The sequence below is a fragment of the Microcaecilia unicolor genome, chromosome 1, assembly GCF_901765095.1.
Source record: "Microcaecilia unicolor chromosome 1, aMicUni1.1, whole genome shotgun sequence".
Classification (NCBI taxonomy): domain Eukaryota; kingdom Metazoa; phylum Chordata; class Amphibia; order Gymnophiona; family Siphonopidae; genus Microcaecilia; species Microcaecilia unicolor.
Window position 1 is genome coordinate 622,492,905 of NC_044031.1, and position 20,986 is coordinate 622,513,890.

At 47.5% G+C, this 20,986-nt stretch overlaps 1 protein-coding gene across 1 annotated transcript in view; it reads right to left on the bottom strand.

The window, feature by feature from the left end:
- The window catches only part of PUF60 (poly(U) binding splicing factor 60), a 303,002-nt gene that overhangs the window by 209,320 nt on the left and 72,696 nt on the right, over positions 1-20,986 (bottom strand). Inside the window, exons 3-4 of the mRNA XM_030220385.1 lie at positions 1,672-1,761; positions 679-729 (exon numbers count right to left, since the gene is read on the bottom strand). Coding sequence (XP_030076245.1) covers positions 679-729; positions 1,672-1,761 — 141 coding nt within the window. The remainder of the gene's footprint in view (positions 1-678; positions 730-1,671; positions 1,762-20,986) is intronic.

Sequence of the window (20,986 nt, forward strand, 5' to 3'; positions counted from 1 at the left end):
TTATATGGGTTCTGACACTATACTGACTCAAGCACCTAGACAGGGGGCCAAATATTACTCTGTATGGGAGGAGGGTCTAACTGGACCCATATTATGAAAAAGCATGCACTGTGAGCCATGAAAATGACCAGGAGGCCCTCAATATCCTCCCAGCTACTTTCTATCATTTCATTCCTCCGAGTGAATGCTTGCTGTGGGGGAAAATCAGGGAGACCTGAACCCACTTCCCTTGGCTCACACTATTTAAAATCAATCATACAACACAGTTCTCCCTCAAGCAGGACTTTGCTGTTTAAAGTCACATAACTTTGCACAAAACAGTTCCTACTAGTAAGTTGAGCAGATTTTAGCTGTAAGTCCCAGAATCAGGGGAGTCAAAGGTCTTACTTCTACAGTAACATAACCAGGATATATGTTCTGAGGTCCACATTCCAAGATTTCCTCCTTGGCTGCTGGCAAAGAGCAGAAAGGATGTGATTCTATCCTCCCCTTTTGCCCCACAATTAGTTTACTTTTGGTTTTCTTTGCTGTACTTGTCCATGGTAGGTGGGAGCTTTCTGTATATTCATTTCCATTAAAGAGCCATAGCTTACCTCTAAAGAACACCCCCACACCCTTCTAAGACCCTGACTAAGAAACATAAATATTGCCCAAGAAGAAGTGAATATTTCTATTGACCGATTGTAAAGGTGAGAGAGGATCTCCAAAGCCCATTGTCACTGCTGCCATCTGAAAGACAGTAAAGACAGAGGTCAGTCTGTTGGAGCTCAGCAGAACTATTGTGCTTTTAATTGCTTTTTTTCTTTTTTTTTTTTTAACTCAGACAGCGGTACGTAAAGCCTGGAGGGGAGAAAAAAATGTTTCTCCTCCTCCCAGTCTGTAGATTTGGCTGCAGAGAGACATAGTGGTGAGAGGGCACGACTCCCACCCTCCAGGGGATGAGGAATGGCCCGACACTGCTACTCAAACACAAGGGGATCCCCACTAGCTTTCTGCTGCACCTCCATGGAGGAAGCGTATGCTGCTTTAAGGAATGGGATCATCTTATCCCACAGAAAGGGGTTAAGCTCAAGGTAACTGTGACCATGGTAACCGTTCCCACTGAGCCACACCCTGGCAAGGACATGGTTGCCAATAATAGTACCAGCTATAATAAAATTATTACACACAACCCTGACAGCACAGAATTGTCTGGAGTTTCTCCATCAAACAGAGAAACAAAAAAACAAAAATCTCTATACTGCTCCAGAGAGCTCAGCATTTAGAACATTTCAAAACAGCAACAAGAACATATGACAGTAAAAGGCCTCCTTGGGTAGCCACAGTCTGTATTAGCAGATCTGAAAGCTAGATGTTAAAGCCAGCCTCTACATGGAGTGAGAGAGAATGGCAAGGGACCCATTATTACCACCAGCTGTTTCAGGAGGGCAAGAAGGGGGAACTTAAAGCAAGAGCTCTGCACAGCTGCCAACTTCAAAACAAAATCATTCACCATTTAAATTAAATTTTTCAAAAGAATTTCCACTTTCTTATGTGTTGGGTAAGACAATGTAGACCAGTTTCTCAAGGAAACAGGAGTGAAAACACCTGGCTCCAGGCAGACCTTAGATCCACATACTATTCCAGCACATCTGGTTAGCTGGAGTAGGAGCCTCTGGGCAGCACTCTCACCTGGAGATTGGTGAGCTGCTGTTGCTGGTGTGCGATGGTTTGTTTCACCAGCACGCTCTTGATGCTCTGCTCCATGGCGTACTTCTTAGCCTGAAAGGAAGAGACAAAAGTACAGTCACTGTTGCTGAAACTCCCATGATGGAGTGGTAGGTGGCTATTTAACACTCTCTACATAAACACTAATGGCCAATAACCACCAGGCGCTGGCAACGGATCCAGGGCTCCTGCCTTTACATGCCAACACATCTGATGGGTGCTGAGATGGGCCACTGCTTACCTATATCTTGCCCCACATCTTGATGAGTTCTGACACCTGGAGGAAACAAGGGCACACTTCACTAGAGGATGCCATGTGCTGAAGGTCAATAGAAGGATCTCCGCATTAGAATGCACCATGAATGTCTGCCTTGCCTTTCATTCCCCCCCCCTCCCCCACCCTTTCCATTCTATGGGCACCCACCTTACCTCCAAGGTACGAGGGGCAGGAGGGACAGCCTCCTCCAAGTCTGATGTCTTTTTCCACTCACGTTTCTCGTCCAGCAAAGGGGGGCGTTCTATAAGATAGAAGTGGGAGAAGCCCGAAAGGTTCTGACCCTTAAATTTCAGGACCCAGATCCTGAGTGCATTCTGGAGTCATACCATCCAGCTAATATATTCAATCCCATGTTGCATCTGTGCTAAGTAAGGCGTGTGCTTTTCTGAGTGTACATATATGCACACTCAAACAACATAGGGGCACAAATAGCGAAGATACATACCTGTAGCAGGTATTCTCCAAGGACAGCAGGCTGATTGTTCTCACATGTGGGTCGACATCCACGTCGGCCCAGGAAACCGGCAATTTTGCCAGCAAAATATTTTTAAAAATTTCCAGAGTCTTCTGGCGCGCGTGCAGCATGCACCGAACATGCGTGGCCGTCTTCCCTCCCGTCGCATAAGCGTTCCCGCTCAGTTAAATCAAAAAGCAAATAAACAACAAACAACAACTCCAAAGGGGAGGTGGGCGGGTTCATGAGAACAATCAGCTTGCTGTCCTCGGAAAATACCTGCTACAGGTATGTATCTTCGCTTTCTCCGAGGACAAGCAGGCTGCATGTTCTCACAATTGGGGTATCTCTAGCACCCAGGCTCACTCAAAACAATAAACATTGGTCAACTGGGCCTCGCAACAGCGAGGACATAACGTAGATTGATATGAAACCATAAACAACTAACTGAGGGTGCAGCCTGGAACAGAAGAAAAATAGGTCTAGGGGGGTGGAGTTGGATTCTAAACCCCAAACAGATTCTGCAGCACCGACTGCCCAAACCAACTGTCATGTCAGGTATCCTGCTGGAGGCAGTAGTGAGATGTGAATGTGTGGACTGATGACCACGTTGCAGCCTTGCAAATCTCCTCAATGGAGGCTGACTTTAAGTGAGCCACTGACACAGCCATGGCTCTAACATTGTGAGCCATGGCCCTCTAGAGTCAGCCGAGCTTGGGCATGTGAAGGATATGCAATCTGCTAGCCAACTGGAGACTGTGCGTTTTCCCGATGGCGACTCCCCTCCTGTTGGGATCAAAAGAAACAAACAACTGGGCGGACTGTCTAAAGGGCTTCGTCCGTTCCACGTAAAAGGCCAATGCTCTCTTGTAGTCCAAGGTCTGCAAACTGCTTTCGCCAGAGCAGGTATGAGGACGGGGAAAGAATGTTGGCAAGACAACTGACTGGTACAGATGGAACTCCGATACCACCTTTGGCAGGAACTTAGGGTGCGTGCGGCGGTCTACTCTGTTGTGATGAAACTTGATATAAGGTGCATGCACTATCAAAGCCTGAAACTCACTGACTCTACGAGCTGAAGTAACAGCCACCAAGAAAACGACCTTCCAGGTAAAGTACTTCAGATGGCAGGAATTCAGCGGCTCAAAAGGAGCTTTCATCAGCTGGGTGAGAACGACGTTGAGATCCCATGACACTGGTGGAGGTTTGACAGGGGACTTCGACAAAAGCAAACCTCTCGTGAAGCGAGTGGCCTAGTGGTTAGGGTGGTGGACTTTGGTCCTGGGGAACTGAGGAACTGAGTTCGATTCCCACCTTAGGCACAGGCAGCTCCTTGTGACGCTGGGCAAGTCACTTAACCCTCCATTGCCCCATGTAAGCAGCATTGAGCCTGCCATGAGTGGGGAAAGTGCAGGGTACAAATGTAACAAAAAAAAAAAACTAAAGGCTATCCAGAGATAGGCTTACCCTCTACACGGCGGTGATAAGCACTAATCGCACTAAGGTGAACTCTTACGGAGTTGGTCTTGAGACCAGACTCTGATAAGTGTAGAAGGTATTCAAGCAGGGTGTGTGTAGGACAAGAAAAAGAATCTAGGGCCTTGCTGTCACACCAGACAGCAAACCTCCTCCATTAGAAAAAGTAACACCTCTTTGTAGAATCTTTCCTGGAAGCAAACAAGACTCAGGAGACACCCTCTGAAAGACCCAAGGAGGCAAACTCTAAGCTCTCAACATCCAGGCCGTAACAGCCAGAGACTGGATGTTGGGATGTAGAAGCGACCCCTCGTTCTGAGTAATGAGGGTTGGAAAACACTCCAATCTCCACGGTTCTTCGGAGGACAACTCCAGAAGAACAGGAAACCAAATCTGACGCGACCAGAAAGGTGCTATCAGGATCATGGTTCCGCAGTCTTGCTTGAGTTTCAGCAAAGTCTTCCCTACTAGAGGATATGCATACAGGAAGGCCTGACCCCCAATGCAGGAGAAAGGCATCTGATGATAATCTGTCATGGGCCTGAAGCCTGGAACAGAACTGAGGGACTTTGTGATTGATCTGAGTGGCAAAAAGATCCACCGAAGGGGTGCCCCATGTTTAGAGACCACTCGTGAGGTTGCATTATCCTGCTCAGTCTGTTGGCCAGACTGTTGTTTACACCTGCCAGATAAGTGGCTTGGAGAAACATGCCATGACTGCATGCCCAAAGCCACATCTGGACAGCTTCCTGACACAAAGGGCGAGATCCAGTGCCCCCCTGCTTGTTGGTGTAGTACATGGTAACCTGATGTCTGTCTGAATTAAGATGACTTGGTTGAACAGCCGATCTCTGAAAGCCTTTAGAGCGTTCCTGATCGCTCTTAATTCCAGGAGGTTGATCTGCAGACCTTTTTCCCAAAAGGACCAGGCTCCCCAAGTGTGGAGCCCATCTCCATGAGCTCCCCACCCCAGGAGGGATGCATCCATCATCAGCTCTTTCTGTGGCTGAGGAACTTGGAATGGTCGCCCCATGGTAAAATTGGATCGAATCGTCCACCGCGGAAGAGAATGCCAAAAGCTGGTGGACAATTGGACTACAACTTCTAGATCCCCTGCAGCTTGAACCCACTGGGAAGCTAGGGTCCATTGAGCTGATATCATATGTAGACGTACCATAGGAGTTACATGAACTGTAGAGGCCATGTGCTCCAGAAGTCTCAACATCTGCCGAGCCATGACCTGCTAGGATGCTTGAACCATGGACACCAGGGACAGAAGGTTGTCCGTCCTTGCCTCAGGAAGATAAGCTCAAGCTGTCTGAGTGTTCGACAGGGCTCCAATGAATTCCAATTTTTGGACTGGGGTGAGATGGGACTTGGGATAATTTATGACGAACACCAGTAGCTCTAGCACACGAATAGTCATTCGCATGGACTCCAGAGCACCCTCCTCCAAGGTGCTCTTCACCAACCAATCGTCGAGATAAGGAAGCACATGCACTCCCAGTCTGCGTAACGGCGCTGCGACTACAGCTAGGCATTTGGTAAACACTCTGGGCGCAGACGCCAGGCCAAAAGGTACTGAAAGTGCTGTGTTCCTAGCCGAAATTGAAGATACTTCCCGTGAGCTGGGAGTATCAGGATGTGGGTGTAAGCATCCTTTAAGTCCAGAGAGCATAGCCAATCGTTTTCCTGAATCATGGGAAGAAGGGTGCCTAGGGAAACCATCCTGAACTTTTCTCAGACTAGAAATTTGTTCAGACCCTTAGGTCTAGGTCTAGGATGGGACGCATGCCCGTTTCTTTTGCACAAGGAAGTACCTGGAATAGAATCCCAGCCCTTCTTCCCCTGGTGGAATGGGTTCGACCACTTGGGCCTGTAGAAGGGCAGAGAGTTCCTCTGCAATTACCTGTTTGTGCTGGGAACTGTAAGAATGAGCTCCCGGTGGACAATTTGGAGGTTTGGATTCCAGATTGAGGGTGTATCCTGACCAGACAATTTGAAGAACCCACCGATCGGATGCTATGAGAGGCCCTTTGGTGAAAAAATATCAACCTCCTCCTGACCGGCAAGTTGTCCGCTACGGACACTTTTTCTGAGGCTATGCTGAATTGGAGCCAGTCAAAAGCCCGTCCCTTGCTGTTGCTGGACAGCCGCATAGGCGCATGCTGTTGACGAGAACGAGCACGCTGGGACTGAGCCTGAACAGGCTGCTGAGAAGCAGGAGTGTACCTATGCCTAGCATAGGAATAGGGAGCACGCCTCTTCCCTCCAAAAAACCTCCTAGATGGGGAGGTAGCAGCAGAAGACGCCCGGCGGAAGACAGAATCCATAGCATCACTGTGCTTTTTGAGTTGGTCAATTAGATCCTCTACTTTCTCACAAAAAAGGTTATCCCCCCCGGCAAGGAACATCGCCATCCGCTGCTGGACCGAATGATCCAGGTCAGAAACATGCAGCCATGAGAGTCTGCGCATCACTATACCTTGGGCAGAGATTCTGGATGTTACATCAAAAGTGTCGTACGTATCCCTGGCCAGGAATTTCTGACACGCCTTCTGCTGCTTGACCACCTGGCGAAAAGGCTCGGCCTGCTCCGGAGGGAGTGCATCAACCAAGCTAGACAGTTGCCTCACCGAGTTCCGCAAGTGGATGCTCGTGAAGAGCTGGTATGTCTCGATTTTGGCAGCAAGCATAGTGGCCTGTAACGCCTTCCTCTCAAAAGAGTCCAAGGTTCTAGATTCTCTGCCTGGGGGCGCCAAGGCATAGTCCCTAGTACTCTTGGCTCTTTTGAGAGCGGAGTCCATCACCATGGAATTGTGAGGTAGCTGAGACTTCATCAATCCAGGTTCCCCGTGGATCAGATATTGGGATTCAGTTCTTTTCGGGATCACGGGGTTAGACAAAGAGAACGACCAGTTTCGCATAAGGACTTCCTTCAGTACATTGTGCAAAGGAACCTTTGCAGCCTCTCTAGGTGGAGAAGGATAATCCAGGACCTCGAGCATCTCAGCCCTGGGCTCATCCTCAACCTCCATAGGGAAGGGAATATATGCAGCCATTTCCCGGACAAAGGAGGTAAAGAATAGACTCTCCGGTGGAGACAGTCTCCTTTCTGGAGGAGGGGAAGATTCAGAAGAAATCCCAAAGGACTTGTCAGAAGAAAAGTACCTGGGATCCTCCTCTTCCTCCCACGAGTGCTCATCTTCAGTATCGGACAAGACATCTCTCAGAGCAGTCCGAAACTGAGCCTGCCTCGAAGCCAAGGAACGACATCCTTGATGGCAGTGCTGAGAAGTTGATGCCTGCCTGGACTCCGGTGAAGCTTCCTCCATCGATATTGAAGGAGAGTCGATCTGGGTGGCAGGCGGCACCGAGGTCGGGGACCTCACCACAGGCAAAGGGCCAGAGACCGCTGTAGCCGATGGTACGGAAGGCGCAAACACCCCCCGACACCGAAGCAGCCTGGCGCAGTAACCCTTCCAGAAAGCTCTGGAAGCAGGGTCCTGATGCGCTCGCCGAGAGCCGCCGTCGAACAAGGCTGCAGGGTTGGAACAGGAGCCGGTGGCAGAATCTGTCGAGGCTTGGGAGCAGGTACCGGGCTGCTAGACCGACACATCGGCACCTCCTGAATAGAGGGGGAGCGATCCTCTCGGCGCTGACGCTTCTCGGGTGCCGAATCCCTTGATGCCCCGGAGCTCCCAGCACCGTGTGTCAAAGGAGAACAATGAGAGTGCTTCTTCACCTTTGCTCGACGCCTGTAGAGACTCCTCGGTACCGAGGAGGAAGACGTGGAGTCCTCACGTCTCCTCAGGGCCGGGGGGCCTGCATAACAGGAGACCTTGAGACAGGTGGAGACCCACTCGATGCCTCCCTTCTCCCAGGACAAGTTGGTCGTTCTGCAGCCATTTTCTTCGCTCCCGACATTGATGCGTCCCTCAATGTCAAAGGACCGGACTGAGCCCCAAAAAGCTTCTCTCGTTGGGCCTCTCGAGACGCTTGGGTCCGTTTCTTCATACGAAGACACAGACTACAAGCGGCTGGGCTGTGGTCGGGCCCAAGCCACTGAATACACCAAGCGTAGGTATCGGAACCCGAGATAGTCCGGTTGCACTGAGTACAACACTTGAAGCTGCTGGGTGTCTTCGATGACATACTACTTACTACTACTACTTAACATTTCTAGAGCGCTACTAGGGTTACGCAGCACTGTACAAATTAATAACTAAGGGCGGTCCCTGCTCAGAAGAGCTTACAATCTAAAGGACGAAATGTCAAGTTGGGGTAGTCTAGATTTCCTGAGTAGAGGTGTTGTGATTAGGTGCCGAAAGCGACATTGAAGAGGTGGGCTTTGAGCAATGATTTGAAGATGGGTAGGGAGGGGGCCTGGCGTATGGGCTCAGGGAGTTTGTTCCAAGCATGGGGTGAGGCGAGGCAGAAAGGGCGGAGCCTAGAGTTGGCGGTGGTGGAGAAGGGTACTGAAAGGAGGGATTTGTCTTGAGAGCGGAGGTTACAGGTAGGGACGTAAGGGGAGATGAGGGTAGAGAGGTAAGGAGGGGCTGCAGATCGAGTGCATTTGTAGGTTAGTAGGAGAAGCTTGAACAGTATGCGGTATCTGATCGGAAGCCAGTGAAGTGACTTGAGGAGAGGGGTGATATGAGTGTATCGGTCAAGGCGGAAGATAAGAAGTGCGGCAGAGTTCTGGATGGACTGAAGGGGGGATAGGTGGCTAAGTGGGAGGCCGGTGAAGAGTAGGTTGCAGTAGTCAAGGCGAGAGGTAATGAGAGAGTGGATGAGAGTTTGGGTGGTTTGCTCAGAGAAAAAGGGGCGAATTTAGCTAATGTTGTAGAGGAAGAAGCTACACGTCTTGGCTATCTGCTGGATATGCACAGAGAAGGAGAGGGAGGAGTTGAAGATGACACCGAGGTTGCGGGCTGATGAGACGGGGATGATGAGGGTGTTATCAACTGAGATAGAGAGTGAAGGGAGAGGAGAAGTGGGTTTGGGTGGGAAAACAATAAGTTCAGTCTTGGCCATGTTCAGTTTCAGGTGGCGGTTGGACATCCAGGCAGCAATGTCGGGTAAGCAGGCCGATACTTTGGCCTGGGTTTCCACAGTGATGTCTGGTGTGGAGAGATACAGCTGGGTGTCGTCAGCATAAAGATGATAGTGGAAACCATGAAATGAGATCAGGGAGCCTAAGGAAGAGGTGTAGATTGAAAAAAGGAGGGTCCCAAGGACAGATCCCTGAGGAACTCCAACAGAGAGCGGGATAGGGGAGGAGAATGAACCATGAGAGTGTACTCTGAAGGTACGATGGGAGAGATATACATAGTAACATATAGTAACATAGTAGATGACGGCAGAAAAAGACCTGCACGGTCCATCTAGTCTGCCCACGATAAACTCATGTGTATACCTTACCTTGATTTGTACCTGTCTTTTTCAGGGCACAGACCATATAAGTCTGTGCAGCAGTATTTCCCGCCTCCCAACCACCAGTCCCGCCTCCCATCACCGGCTCCGGCACAGACCCCGTATAAGTCTGCCCTCCCCCATCCTAGCCTCTCAACCACCAACCCCTCTTCCCCCCGCCACCCAATTTCAGAGATAAGAAGAGAACCAGGAGAGGACAGAGCCCTGGAACCCAAAGGAGGACAGTGTGTCAAGAAGTAGGTTGTGATTGACAGTGTCAAAAGCGGCGGATAGGTCGAGGAGGATGAGGATGGAGTAGTGACCTTTGGATTTGGCGAGGAACAGGTCATTGCAGACTTTAGATAGTGCCGTTTCTGTCGAGTGTAGGGGGCAAAAGCCGGATTGAAGCGGATCGAGGATGGCATGAGAGGAGAGAAAATCAATGCAGCGGCTGTGAACGGCGCGTTCAAGTACCTTGGAGAGGAAGGGTAGGAGGGAAATGGGGCGGTAGTTGGAGGGACAGGTAGGGTCAAGAGATGGTTTTTTGAGGAGTGGTGTGACCACAGCATGCTTGAAGGTGTCCGGGACAGTTGCAGTGGAGAGAGAGAGGTTGAGGATATGATAGATGGTGGGGGTGATAGTAGGAGCGATGGTGCTAAGTAGGTTGGTGGGGATGGGGTCTGAGGAATAGGTGGTGGATTTCGAGGAGGAAAGGAGATGGGCAGTTTCCTCTTCGATGATATCAGGAAAAGAGGAGAAGGAGGCCTGGGTTGGTTGGCTGAGAGAGTGGGTTATAGGATGAAGAGGAAGAAAAAAAACGGCTTTGGCGAAATCAAAAGACGCGATCGTGCCTGTTAAAAGAAAAAAGGGCATGAAAAGAAGGGACCAAGCCGGCCGCGTCGAAAAACAAAGGAAACTTAAACGGGGCAAAAAAGTAAAGAAAAACTACGGGAGTTTTTTTTTTTTTACTGTAAATTCTAACAAAAAAGAAAGAAAAAGACAAAAACAAATGCAGAAAACTCTTTCCCAGGCCTGAGAGGAGCGGGGAAAACTCCACCGCACCTCACCGCGGAGAAAAAATAACTGAGCAGGAGCACTCAACGCAATGGGTGGGAAGACGGCTGTGCATGCGCGGTGCACGCACACCAGAAGACTGTAAAAAAATTGTTATATTTTGCTGGCAAAATTGCCTGCCGATGCAGACATCAACCCACATGTGAGAACAAGCAGCCTGCTTATCCTCAGAGAAATATAAGTACATATATAAGCATGTTTATATATTATACATTTTGTATGCACATATGTAATATATAGACCCATAAACGTGTGTGTGTGTGTATATTAATTCATGTATGTTTTGTGTAAGTAACACAAATGCATACACAAAACAAAGATGAAATTTGAACTTACAATTAACTTCTTTTCCTGATGTCTTACCAGACCAGTGGGTTCTATCTCAGTACCAACAGATGGAGACAGAGAATACTCCCCTTCCTTTTAAGACCATTACCCGATTCTCCCCTGGCCAGTACTGATCTACAAGCCCCCGTCTTAAGCAAAAAAAAAAAAAACTTCCAGCTTTTGGATTAACAGTGGATTTACAAATTTCCACTCCCCCGCCCCCTTTTTTTTTGTTTTAAACAACAACCAAAAATAAACAACTCTCTATGGCCAACCACCAGTGTTTAAGCATGAATGAGGACTTCCGGTTGGAACTCATGTGGGGCGGACATGTCTGAGCAAGCTCCATTACACACTCCTCCAAACCAAATATTTATAGCACTACTGGGGCCTTTTTTGAGTCCTTACCTTGGTGGAGGTTTGGTGTAAGGTGGTTAATGACTTAGTAGAACCATGCCTAAAGTTCTTAAATTGAAAACCCAACCCCAATCAAGGAACTCTACACCGTGAAGTCCTCATGTGCTTCTAAAGATGGCAGCGGGTCAAGTACAGGTAGCTCTCTGAGGAGTGGGAAGCTGCCGGAGCCTGAGAATTTGTAGCAAGAGGACTGAGCCCACATGGGCAACTGTGCTCGGTGATATTCAGGCTGCTAAAGAAGAAATTGCATCTAGTGGTGGCCCGCTTACACGCCCGGTTGGAAGAGCTGACAATGCAGATGAAGGCCGTGGAAACTAAAGTGATTGAGTTGGAGGATTATTATGTGGAAAGCCACCAAGAGAGTACTTGGTTGGCTAGTAAGATACAAGACCTGCAAGATAAATTAGAAAATTATGAAAACCGCCACCGGAGGTCCAGCCTGATAATTTTAGGAGTCCCAGAGGGTATGAAAGTAAAAATACTATTGCTTACATGCAAAAACTGTCATGCACATGTTTTCTACATGACTTGGCCTCCCCAGCTTTTGAGCTTGAACGGGTCCACCATGGGCTGCATCCTAGACCGGACCCCTGCTTCGTCACCAAGGGCTCTGATCGTGAAGCTGCTGAGATTTCCTGAGATGGACTGGGTGTTGCGCCAAGCCAGGTCACTTGAAGTGGTGCACTTTGACAATATAGATGTCAGAGTCCTTCCGGACTTTCATCTTGAAATGGTGAGGAGATGCAGAGAATTATGGCACTTCAAGATGGAATTTCAAAATAAAGGCTACAAGGCTGGACTGTGGAATCCCGCCAAGCTAGTTGTGACTATACATGGGTGTAAAAAAAATTTAAGTACACAGAATGAGACTAAGGCCTTGCTTAAAACTCTTGCCTCACCTGATCCTGAAGCTGCTCAGTCGACTGGCACTCTTTGGCAGCAAGAGGCACACACACATGGCACTGCCTCCCAGGCCAGATCGAGAGATTCAGGCTGGAACATTGCTGGAGCTCCAGAGGCCTCAGTTGCAGGATGGGATCACAGACGGGGGATGGCAGCTCAATCCATCTTTGGAGGTCGAGGAGAAGACTGTGTTCCCAGACTCGTTCCCACTAACCATGGGGAGGACAGTGAGGTGGCTTGTGCATGCTAGCCCAGATGATGGATCCTAGATTGGAGTTCCTTGATTGTTGAACACTGACTTGAAGTATCGTTCATTTTTCATGAGTTAATGTTGATGGGGTGACAATCTAACCAGACACTCTGAGAACAAGACTTTTTGAGTGTGTTAAGAATGTTTGGGGGAGCCCCTCCGAAGGGACATCACCTTGTAGTGGTGGAGGGGCTTCTGTGTTTCAATGACTCAGAGGGCTATGCTGAAGGGTTACCCATATCAGGCAGGCCTCTGAGGAGAAACCAGACAAAGAGCGTCCCAAACTGGGAGAGTGGTAAGATGGCGACCTGAAGTTCGTATGCCAATGGCCCAGCTGCACTCTGAAGTTTCGTATTCTTTATTTAAAATTCCTCTCTGTAATTGCAGTTACCTTAAGTGAGAGGAAGGGGACAACTGTCAGCCGCCGAAGGCCAACATTTTGTCCCCTGAGCAGCAAGTGCGGGACCATTGCACGACGAACTGCCCACAGATAAAAGGGTTGGCGAGTCCTTTGATTAGCGCCAGCGAAGGAGCGTCGACGCTCTTGGACCTGGAAAAAACAACTCCATCGCTCCCAAATTATTCAACCACCATATCCAAAGGAGTGGAGGAGTGAGTTAGAGGCATATGCTGAAACGGAGGACGTTAACAGCAGAACCCGAATTGGCGGAACCACTCCTAAACACCAAAGAGAAATCAGCTTGGAGTTTTTGGCTCCCGTGGAGGTTACATTGAATACCATCTGGAAGGCGCTTCGGGACCTAACGGTAGCAGTAAATAATTTTGTTTCAGATATAATTTTATTAGAGAGTTACATGGACAATTTAACTGAACCCTTTGAGAGTGAAAAACTGATATAACAAATGATTCTACACGAGCAAGAAGTGGTTATGATCTTGAAAATGATAATAGACCAGAAACTTTGAATAATAAAATGAACATTATTATAGATGATTAATATCAAGATTATTGTTTTTCCCAGAGTTCCAGGTATGCCTCCTAAAGTTTTCCTCAGAAATATTTCCTCAATTATTACTTTAAAAGGAGTGAAGCCTGTGAAAACTGGGATTTACTTTAATCAGTGGGATTTGACTTAAAGACTTAAGTATATGCATTGTTAAATAACTTCTGGTTTTTAAAAGAGAAAGAATGTAATCAGATGTATTATTTCTAACTAATATTGGACAATAAGTATGTTTTCAATGAAATGATTTGACTATACACCTTATTGGCCTTGAAAAAGCCAACCAGATGATCAATGTGGAATAATGAATTAGATGAGTAATATCTGAATTAGACGAGTAATATCTGGGGATAATCAGGTTAACAACATATATATTACTTTCTCTGTATTTCCGGCAAGTTGTTTTATCACTTGTAAAAATTTAAATGGTTATAAATAAAAAATAAAAAAGAATGTTTGGGGGAGTGTGTTTGCATCACAGGAGGAATGTATGTGGTATGGATGAGGGGTCAAGGAGGGGAGGAGAGAAGGGCCGGGGGGAGTTGAGGAGAGGTGGGGGGGGGAGTCGAGGAGAGTGTGGGGGTCAGGGAGAGGATGGGTTCGGGGTTTGATTCTGGGGAAGGAATTTCTGGGATTTCGGGAGAGAAACTGTAGGGCTGGATATGAAGATTAGGGCATCAGGGAGGGATTCCCTTTTTGACTTTTTAGAACAGACTGGGACTGGGGTGGGAGCTGAAGGCTGGACTTCTGCACCCCCCACCCCCCCCTTCTCGGGTATTTGTTGTGATGACTTGATATATATGGTTCAGTTAGGTATCTGTACATCATCTTTAATCCCTGATTCTCAAGTGTGCTATCATGGAATGGGGCGGGAGGGGAGGGATTTCTTCTCCCATTAAGAGACAGAAACTACTTCAAGCCTTGAACAGACAGAAGGCATCAGCAGCCGCTTTGCAGGAAACCCATTTAGAGGTCCAGTAACAGGATAAGTTGAAAAGATGGTGGATGGCACAGTATATCGAGTCCCCTGTGATTTCCAAGCGGGATCGGATTATTATCCACTTTAGGAAAGGGCTGTTAGTGGATACCCAGAAAGTGATTACTCACTCTGCAGGCAGATACATTATAGCGCTGGTAACTAGAGAGCAGTCCTTCTATGCTCTGTAATTTATATGCCTCTAATATTTATAGTACATTTTTTTGCTACCATTTAAAAAAAAATACATAAATGGGGACACAAGCCCTTGATTTTGTGTGTGTGTGTGATTTTAATAGAGTGGCGGATCCCTCCCTGGATAAGATTTCTAATCCACAATCACAACATATTGATGCTATGAAAGGTGTTTCTCTTTTATGCAACACTCTGGAACTCTTAGATGTGTGGATGGTCTTGCACCTGCTTCTCAGAGATTTTACCCTCCTCTCTAGGACACATAGCATGCATTCATGACTGGACTATGTTCTGCTCTCTCGCTTCTTGTTCCTACAGGTGGGACAGGCGGAGATTGGGCCCACCACGATTTCTGATCACACCATGGTTTGGGTTACTTTGGAGGTAGGATGCCATGGATCTGCCCACACTGACTGGAGATTTCCGTTGGACCTCTATTTAGACCCTGTGTTTGAGGCGCAGATACTGGATAGGTAGAAGAACTCTGCACGGCATAATCATTTACATGCTGTGGTAAAACAAGGGGTTTTCAAGCCTGTGAATTGTATTAATATTTTCATGCAGTGTATTTCTATAGTTTGGCCAGTAGGTGGTGATTGTTTTCTGTTTTAAAGCTATTGCAGAGAAGACCTGTTAGTGCTCTGGGCTCTGATTAGCCCTGGAGTTCAAAATCCTGCCAAGAGGTACTGGATTTTCCCCAGTCTCAGATAGGGAGTGCAGAGGGTAAACATCTCTGCCCTGAGGCCCTGTTCAAGACCTATGAGCAGTTATTTTTCTGATACTCCTTGAGTGCTACCGGTAGTAACAAAGTGTTTAGACAGTTTAACGTTGATCCTTGTTTCAGTTGCACGTTATTGCTTGTTATTTTTCCATCTGTTTTATATCGTTCACTGTTCTACTTTTCTGATAATAAACCCATTAGTTTATTAGCTCTCTTGTCCTGGACTAAGAATCCTGGTGGTTTGTGTTTTGGGTCAGTGGGTGCTTTCTAGGAACTGTGGGACTCCTGGGAGTGTGGCCCCAGTGTCCTTAGAAATCACCGGGGAATAACTTGCGAGTGAGAGACTCGCCTAGAGGCAAGCAGGACTCAGTCAGTGGGAGGAGGGTGCTAGTCTACAGCGCATGCACAGGTGCAGGCAGGCCTGAGCAGTGCTGGGGAAAGACTCTCCAGGTGGCTGCAGGGTTAAACCCAGGCGGGTACTACGCGTTTCATGACAGATCTTTATCCTTCTTTCTTGGTGGCAGAGTGGTGGGATTGTCAGGCTCAGTGTGTGGGGTGAGGGTCACCATCAACTAACTGGTTCAGAGTCTTTTTAATCTGTAACCTCCAGACACAGACCACACTGAATAAGTGCAGCAGTAACAGGGTCTCTTCCTCCTTCAGTCTTTTTTTGGTAGTGTTAGGAGATTATCAGAGTGCTGATGGCAACAGGTAGCGACCCTCAGACACCAGATATACTTGACCTAACACAAGAGCGACTGGATGACCTCAGCGAGGAGGAGAGGCAGAACCTGCCTGTGCAGAGTTCTCCTGGGGGGAAACCAGACATCTTGTGGGCAGAGGCCTGTGAGTTGGCAGGGCCAGATGCCACACCAGCTCAGATCCAGCAGATCTACATTGTAGAGCGACAGCAACAACAGCAATGAGAGGAACTTCAGCTGTGGGCGTGTGGAACAGAAGCAGGAATTTCAGCTGCAGAAAATGAAGTTGGAGATGGAAACGGTTCACATCCAAAGCTCCAGCTCAACCACAGCCCGGATCAGGCCCAACTTGTTTGCGCAGTTTGATGATACCCGAGGTGACACAGGTGGATATCTAACTGCCTTTGAAAAAATTTGCCACCTCAATGAGATTCCCAAGAAAGACTATTTGGGAGGAAAGCTCACTGGAAGAGCATTCAAGGCCTTCCAAGGACTGTCCATGGAGACATGCTCCCAGTTTGAGGAGGTGTGCAAAGCTTTGCTGACACATTATGCCATTACCCACGAGACTTACAGACTAAAGTTCCGGGCTTTGCAAAAAGGGGGTGGATGATACTCACAGCGAGCTTGTGATCCAGTTAAGATACCAGAACTAGCGGTGGCTCAATGGAGCTGAGGTTAAAACCCTAGATGACTGCCAAAACCTTATGGTTCTGGAACAGTTTCTTCAGCATTGTAGTCCAGAGGTGAGAGAACATGGTCAAGATCATCAGCCCCATACTCCAGAGAAGGTAGTAAGTTGGCGAAGCCATCAGTATCCACAGCAGCTGGGATCTAAGCGCAACCAGGACCCCTAAGACAAATATTCCTCCAACCTCAAAGACAGTCAGCAAACCCTCCAGTGTTCCCCAAAAACCTGAAGACTTTAGGCATGAATGTCCTTGTTATCAGTGTGGGCATACAGGACACTTCAAAGCGGATTACCCAGATAATCCCAAACCTGCAATGAGCATCTCAGCTTTTGCACTGAAGCTGGCAGCTTTCATGGGTAGCTCCAGTCTCAAGGAGGAGGCATACGCAGTAGCTGCAGCACTGGTCAATCATAAAGCCAGAAAGCAGATGGATTTCCACAACACTACAGCACCCCAGTAACTGTGAATCAGACCCAGGTGGTTGGGCTTTTGGACACTGGCTCTAAGATGACTTTATTATGACCAGAGCTGGTGCCAGAAGATGCTTTTCTTCCAGAGCACACTGCAGATGTAGTGTTAGCCAATGGATCCAGAGAGACTGTACCCATTGCTCGAGTATACCTGGATTGGGGTACCAAGCCTGGATACAGAGAAGTAGGAATAATGAAAAACATGCCAGTACCAATGCTAGTACCATGTGTGGAACCAACATGCGTCCAATGAACATTACCCTTGATAGCGGAGTTAGCATTTCCGCCATGGTGATCCAGTCAGGCATGGGCAGCACAACATGTGGAAGCAGCAGGGACTACCTCTCCAGTTCCAGATCCTGAGCCAGATCAGGTGGGACCAGCTGATCAACCGACAAGAGGAAGCGCTCCAGTGCTTCCAGCAGAATCAGTTCCTGAGGTGACCGTGGCCGTGAGTATGGAACAGCCTGACTTATCTGACACACCTATTGATCAGACTGTTGACCCTGATTTGTCAGTCACCAGTACAGACCCTTCCAGATATGGATAATGATATATGACACAGACATGCTTTTCAGGAAGCACAACACTCTGATTCTGTTCTGGAAGCCCTGAGGCAGAGGGGTGGTCAACCAACAGATAAGACTCATAAAGACCGTATCCTATGGAAAGGGGGCTTGCTGTACAGAGAGATTGATCCTGTTGATCCTAACAGGCCCTTGACAGAAGGCAAACAGCTTATAGTGCCCAAAACATACAGAGAACAACTTCTACAGATTGTACATGACATTCCACTAGCATCAGGAGGTGACACGTACATGCACTAGATTGACACAGACCTTCTATTGGCTGGGAGTATTGCGAGCCGTAGCTGACTTTTGTCGAACCTGCGATGCGTGAGAGTTAGGAAGCCCCAAGATCACTCCCAAGTACTCCTGAAATCTTTACCCATTATCAGTGAGCCATTTGAGAGGATACCTGTGGATATAGTGGGGCCTCTAGCTGTCCCTTGCCGGACTGGGAAAAGGTATATATTGACAGTTGTAAACTTTGCTACCAGATATCCTGAAGCTGTAGCCTTATCCTCAATAGAAGGAGAGAAAGTTGCAGCAAATAAAGTTACAAATATTTTGAATAACTTTGTGTCATCAGCAAATTTAATTTCCTCACTAGTTACTCCCAATATCAACTGGCTCGCTTTTATCCACATGTTTGTTCACTCCTTCAAAGAAATGTAATAGATTGGTGAGGCAAGATTTCCCTTCACTAAATCCATGTTAGCTTTGTCTCATTAATCCATGCTTTTCAATATGCTCAGTAACTCTGTTCTTTATAATAGTCTCTACCATTTTGCCCAGCACCGACATCAGGCTCACCAGTCTATAATTTCCCGGATCTCCTCTGGAATCTTTTTTAAATATCAGCATTACATGGGCTACCCTTCAAACTTCCAGTACCATGCTCGATTTTAAAGATAAATTACATATTACTAACAATAATTCCGCAAATTCATTTTTCAATTCTGGGATGAATACCATCCGGTCCAGGAGATTTCCTACTCTTCAATTTGTTAAATTGCCCCATTACATCCTCTAGGTTTATAGAGATTTCATTCAGTTTCTCTGACCCGTCAGCTTCGAATACCATTTCTGGCACTGGTATCTCTACTAAATCTTCCTCGGTAAAGACTGAAGGAAAGAATTCATTTAATCTCTCCACTATGGCTTTGTCTTCCCTTATCGCCCCTTTTACCCCTCAGTCATCTAGCGGTCCAACCGATTCTTTTGCTGGTTTCATGCTTTTAATATACCTAAAAACAATTTTACTATGAGTTTTTGCCTCCAATGCAATCGTTTTTTCAAAGTCCCTCTTTGCCTTCCTTATCAACTTGACGATTTGAGAGGCTTACGTATAGTCAACCAACTCAATTTGTACTGTTTTAGTTATTCTTTTGCTTACCTCAACTATTGGAGAGAATGTTATGGGGGGAAGCTCTTGGGTGGTATAGGAGGGAGGGGGAAGGGATTTTGGTCTTTGGTGTTGGGATTAAACTGTATAATTTGATAAATGGCAAAGCAGTTCATTTTTACTCTGATTGTATCTGGATTGGGTTGATTGTTTGGTTCTGTTGACTTGTCAATAAAAAAGGATTTTCCTTAAGTACCAAGAAGCCCAGAGATCTTCAGCCTCCAAAGCCTAAGCCATGTCTAAAGGTCTTAAACCATCAAAGGATTAAATCCAACTTCTAGCTAATCAATAGCCCAGGAGTTCCATACCTTCAGAGCCCCAGCCAGCGACTGGGATCATTTTAAGTCCAGAGGGCCAAAGCCAGAGCTGGCAAAGAAGATCAATTATTCCAAATCTAGGATACGTCCAGTAAAATCTCTTGGAGAAACTACACGAGAAACCAACCAATCTGCATAGGAATCCTAAAGCAGGTATCCTTAGAGACCTGTGGTTCAGCACTATCTTAAGCAAGAACACAGCATAAGGTATGATGGGGTACTACATAAGTATACTTGTTCTTACCATTTTCAGGGAAGAGTTGTTCCTTTTTTTTTTTTTTTAGTAACTGAGAGAACACAGAGCACACCCAGGACCCCAGACCAAGATCTTACAAGGGCGGGATTACAGAACAGATTCATTGACTAAAGAAAAGAAAAATTATCAGGTAAGGCATAATTTCTCCTTTCTCAGCATCAGATCAACTGTTCTGCATGAATGGGATGTTTCGAGGTAGATCTACTGGGCAGGGGAAGACAAGGTCCCCCAAATAACAGCCCTGACAAAGTCCAACTTGACAAATGAATGAAGTGACAACCACATCGCTGCCCTACAAATCTCCTTGGGGGCCTCCAACCATGAAGAAGCCTGAGCCCTGGCAGAGTGGGCCTTCAGCCCCTGAGGAACAGCCAGTCTATTCCTGTCAATGTAGGTGGGCTCAATTGCCACCTTTATCCACTTTGCAATGGAGGCTTTCAAAGCTGCCTGACCCTTCTGAGGGCTATGGAAAAGCACAAAAAGGTATTCAGAGAGATGAAACTCATTCATCTCCCTTAGGTACCGGTGAAGAGTCCTCCAGACATCCAGGCTGTGAAGCTTCCGATCTGTGGCCACTGAACCGCCCTCCACAAAGGCAGGCAAGCAAATCTCCTAATTCACATGGAATGGAGGGAACAATTCAAAATGGTTAGCTCCTTGACAGAGGCGGAACACAAGGGTTCAAACAGAACTTCAGACAGTCCCCGGAGCACCAAATTAAGGTCCTATGACGGAAAGGAAGGCCGAAGCTGAGGACATACATGCCCCTTCTGAAACCACACTACCTTAATGTACAAAGCCAGAAAGACGACATTCACGTTTCCCCAGAAACTTGAGAGTGCCGCCACCTGGACTTTCAGGGAGCTCAAGGCCAACCCTTGGTTCAGGTCCCACTGCAAAAACCTCAAAATATCAGGAACTGAGCCCTCCAGGATGACAAATCGCACTCCCCACAGCAGGATTAAAAACACACCAGACCCTGACATAGGCTACGGACAGAGGACCTCCGAGAACAAAGCAGAATAGAAATCACCATGGAAGAGTATTCCCACCTCTTCAAGTGTCTCCTTTCAATGGCCAGAAGGGATCTAGGTCCTCCATTACTACCGGCCACTGCCAAACGAGACCCTGACCTCTTCGCAGAAGAGGAAGCAGGTCCTCCATGAGAATACGCCCAAGGTCTGAATACCACAATCTGCAGGAACAATCAGGTGCCACAAGCAAGACCAGATAAGTAAAACGCACAATCCTGCGCAAAAGCTGCCCAATGAGGCGGCCACACAGGGAAGACATAAAGGGGCTCCACCTCTGGCCATGTTTGTACCAAGGCATCAATCCCCTGGGAGGCTAGATGCCTCAGTTAACTGAAGAAGCAATCTGCCTTCGTGTTGGCCCCTGTCACTAACAAGATGAAGAGTGGGAGCCC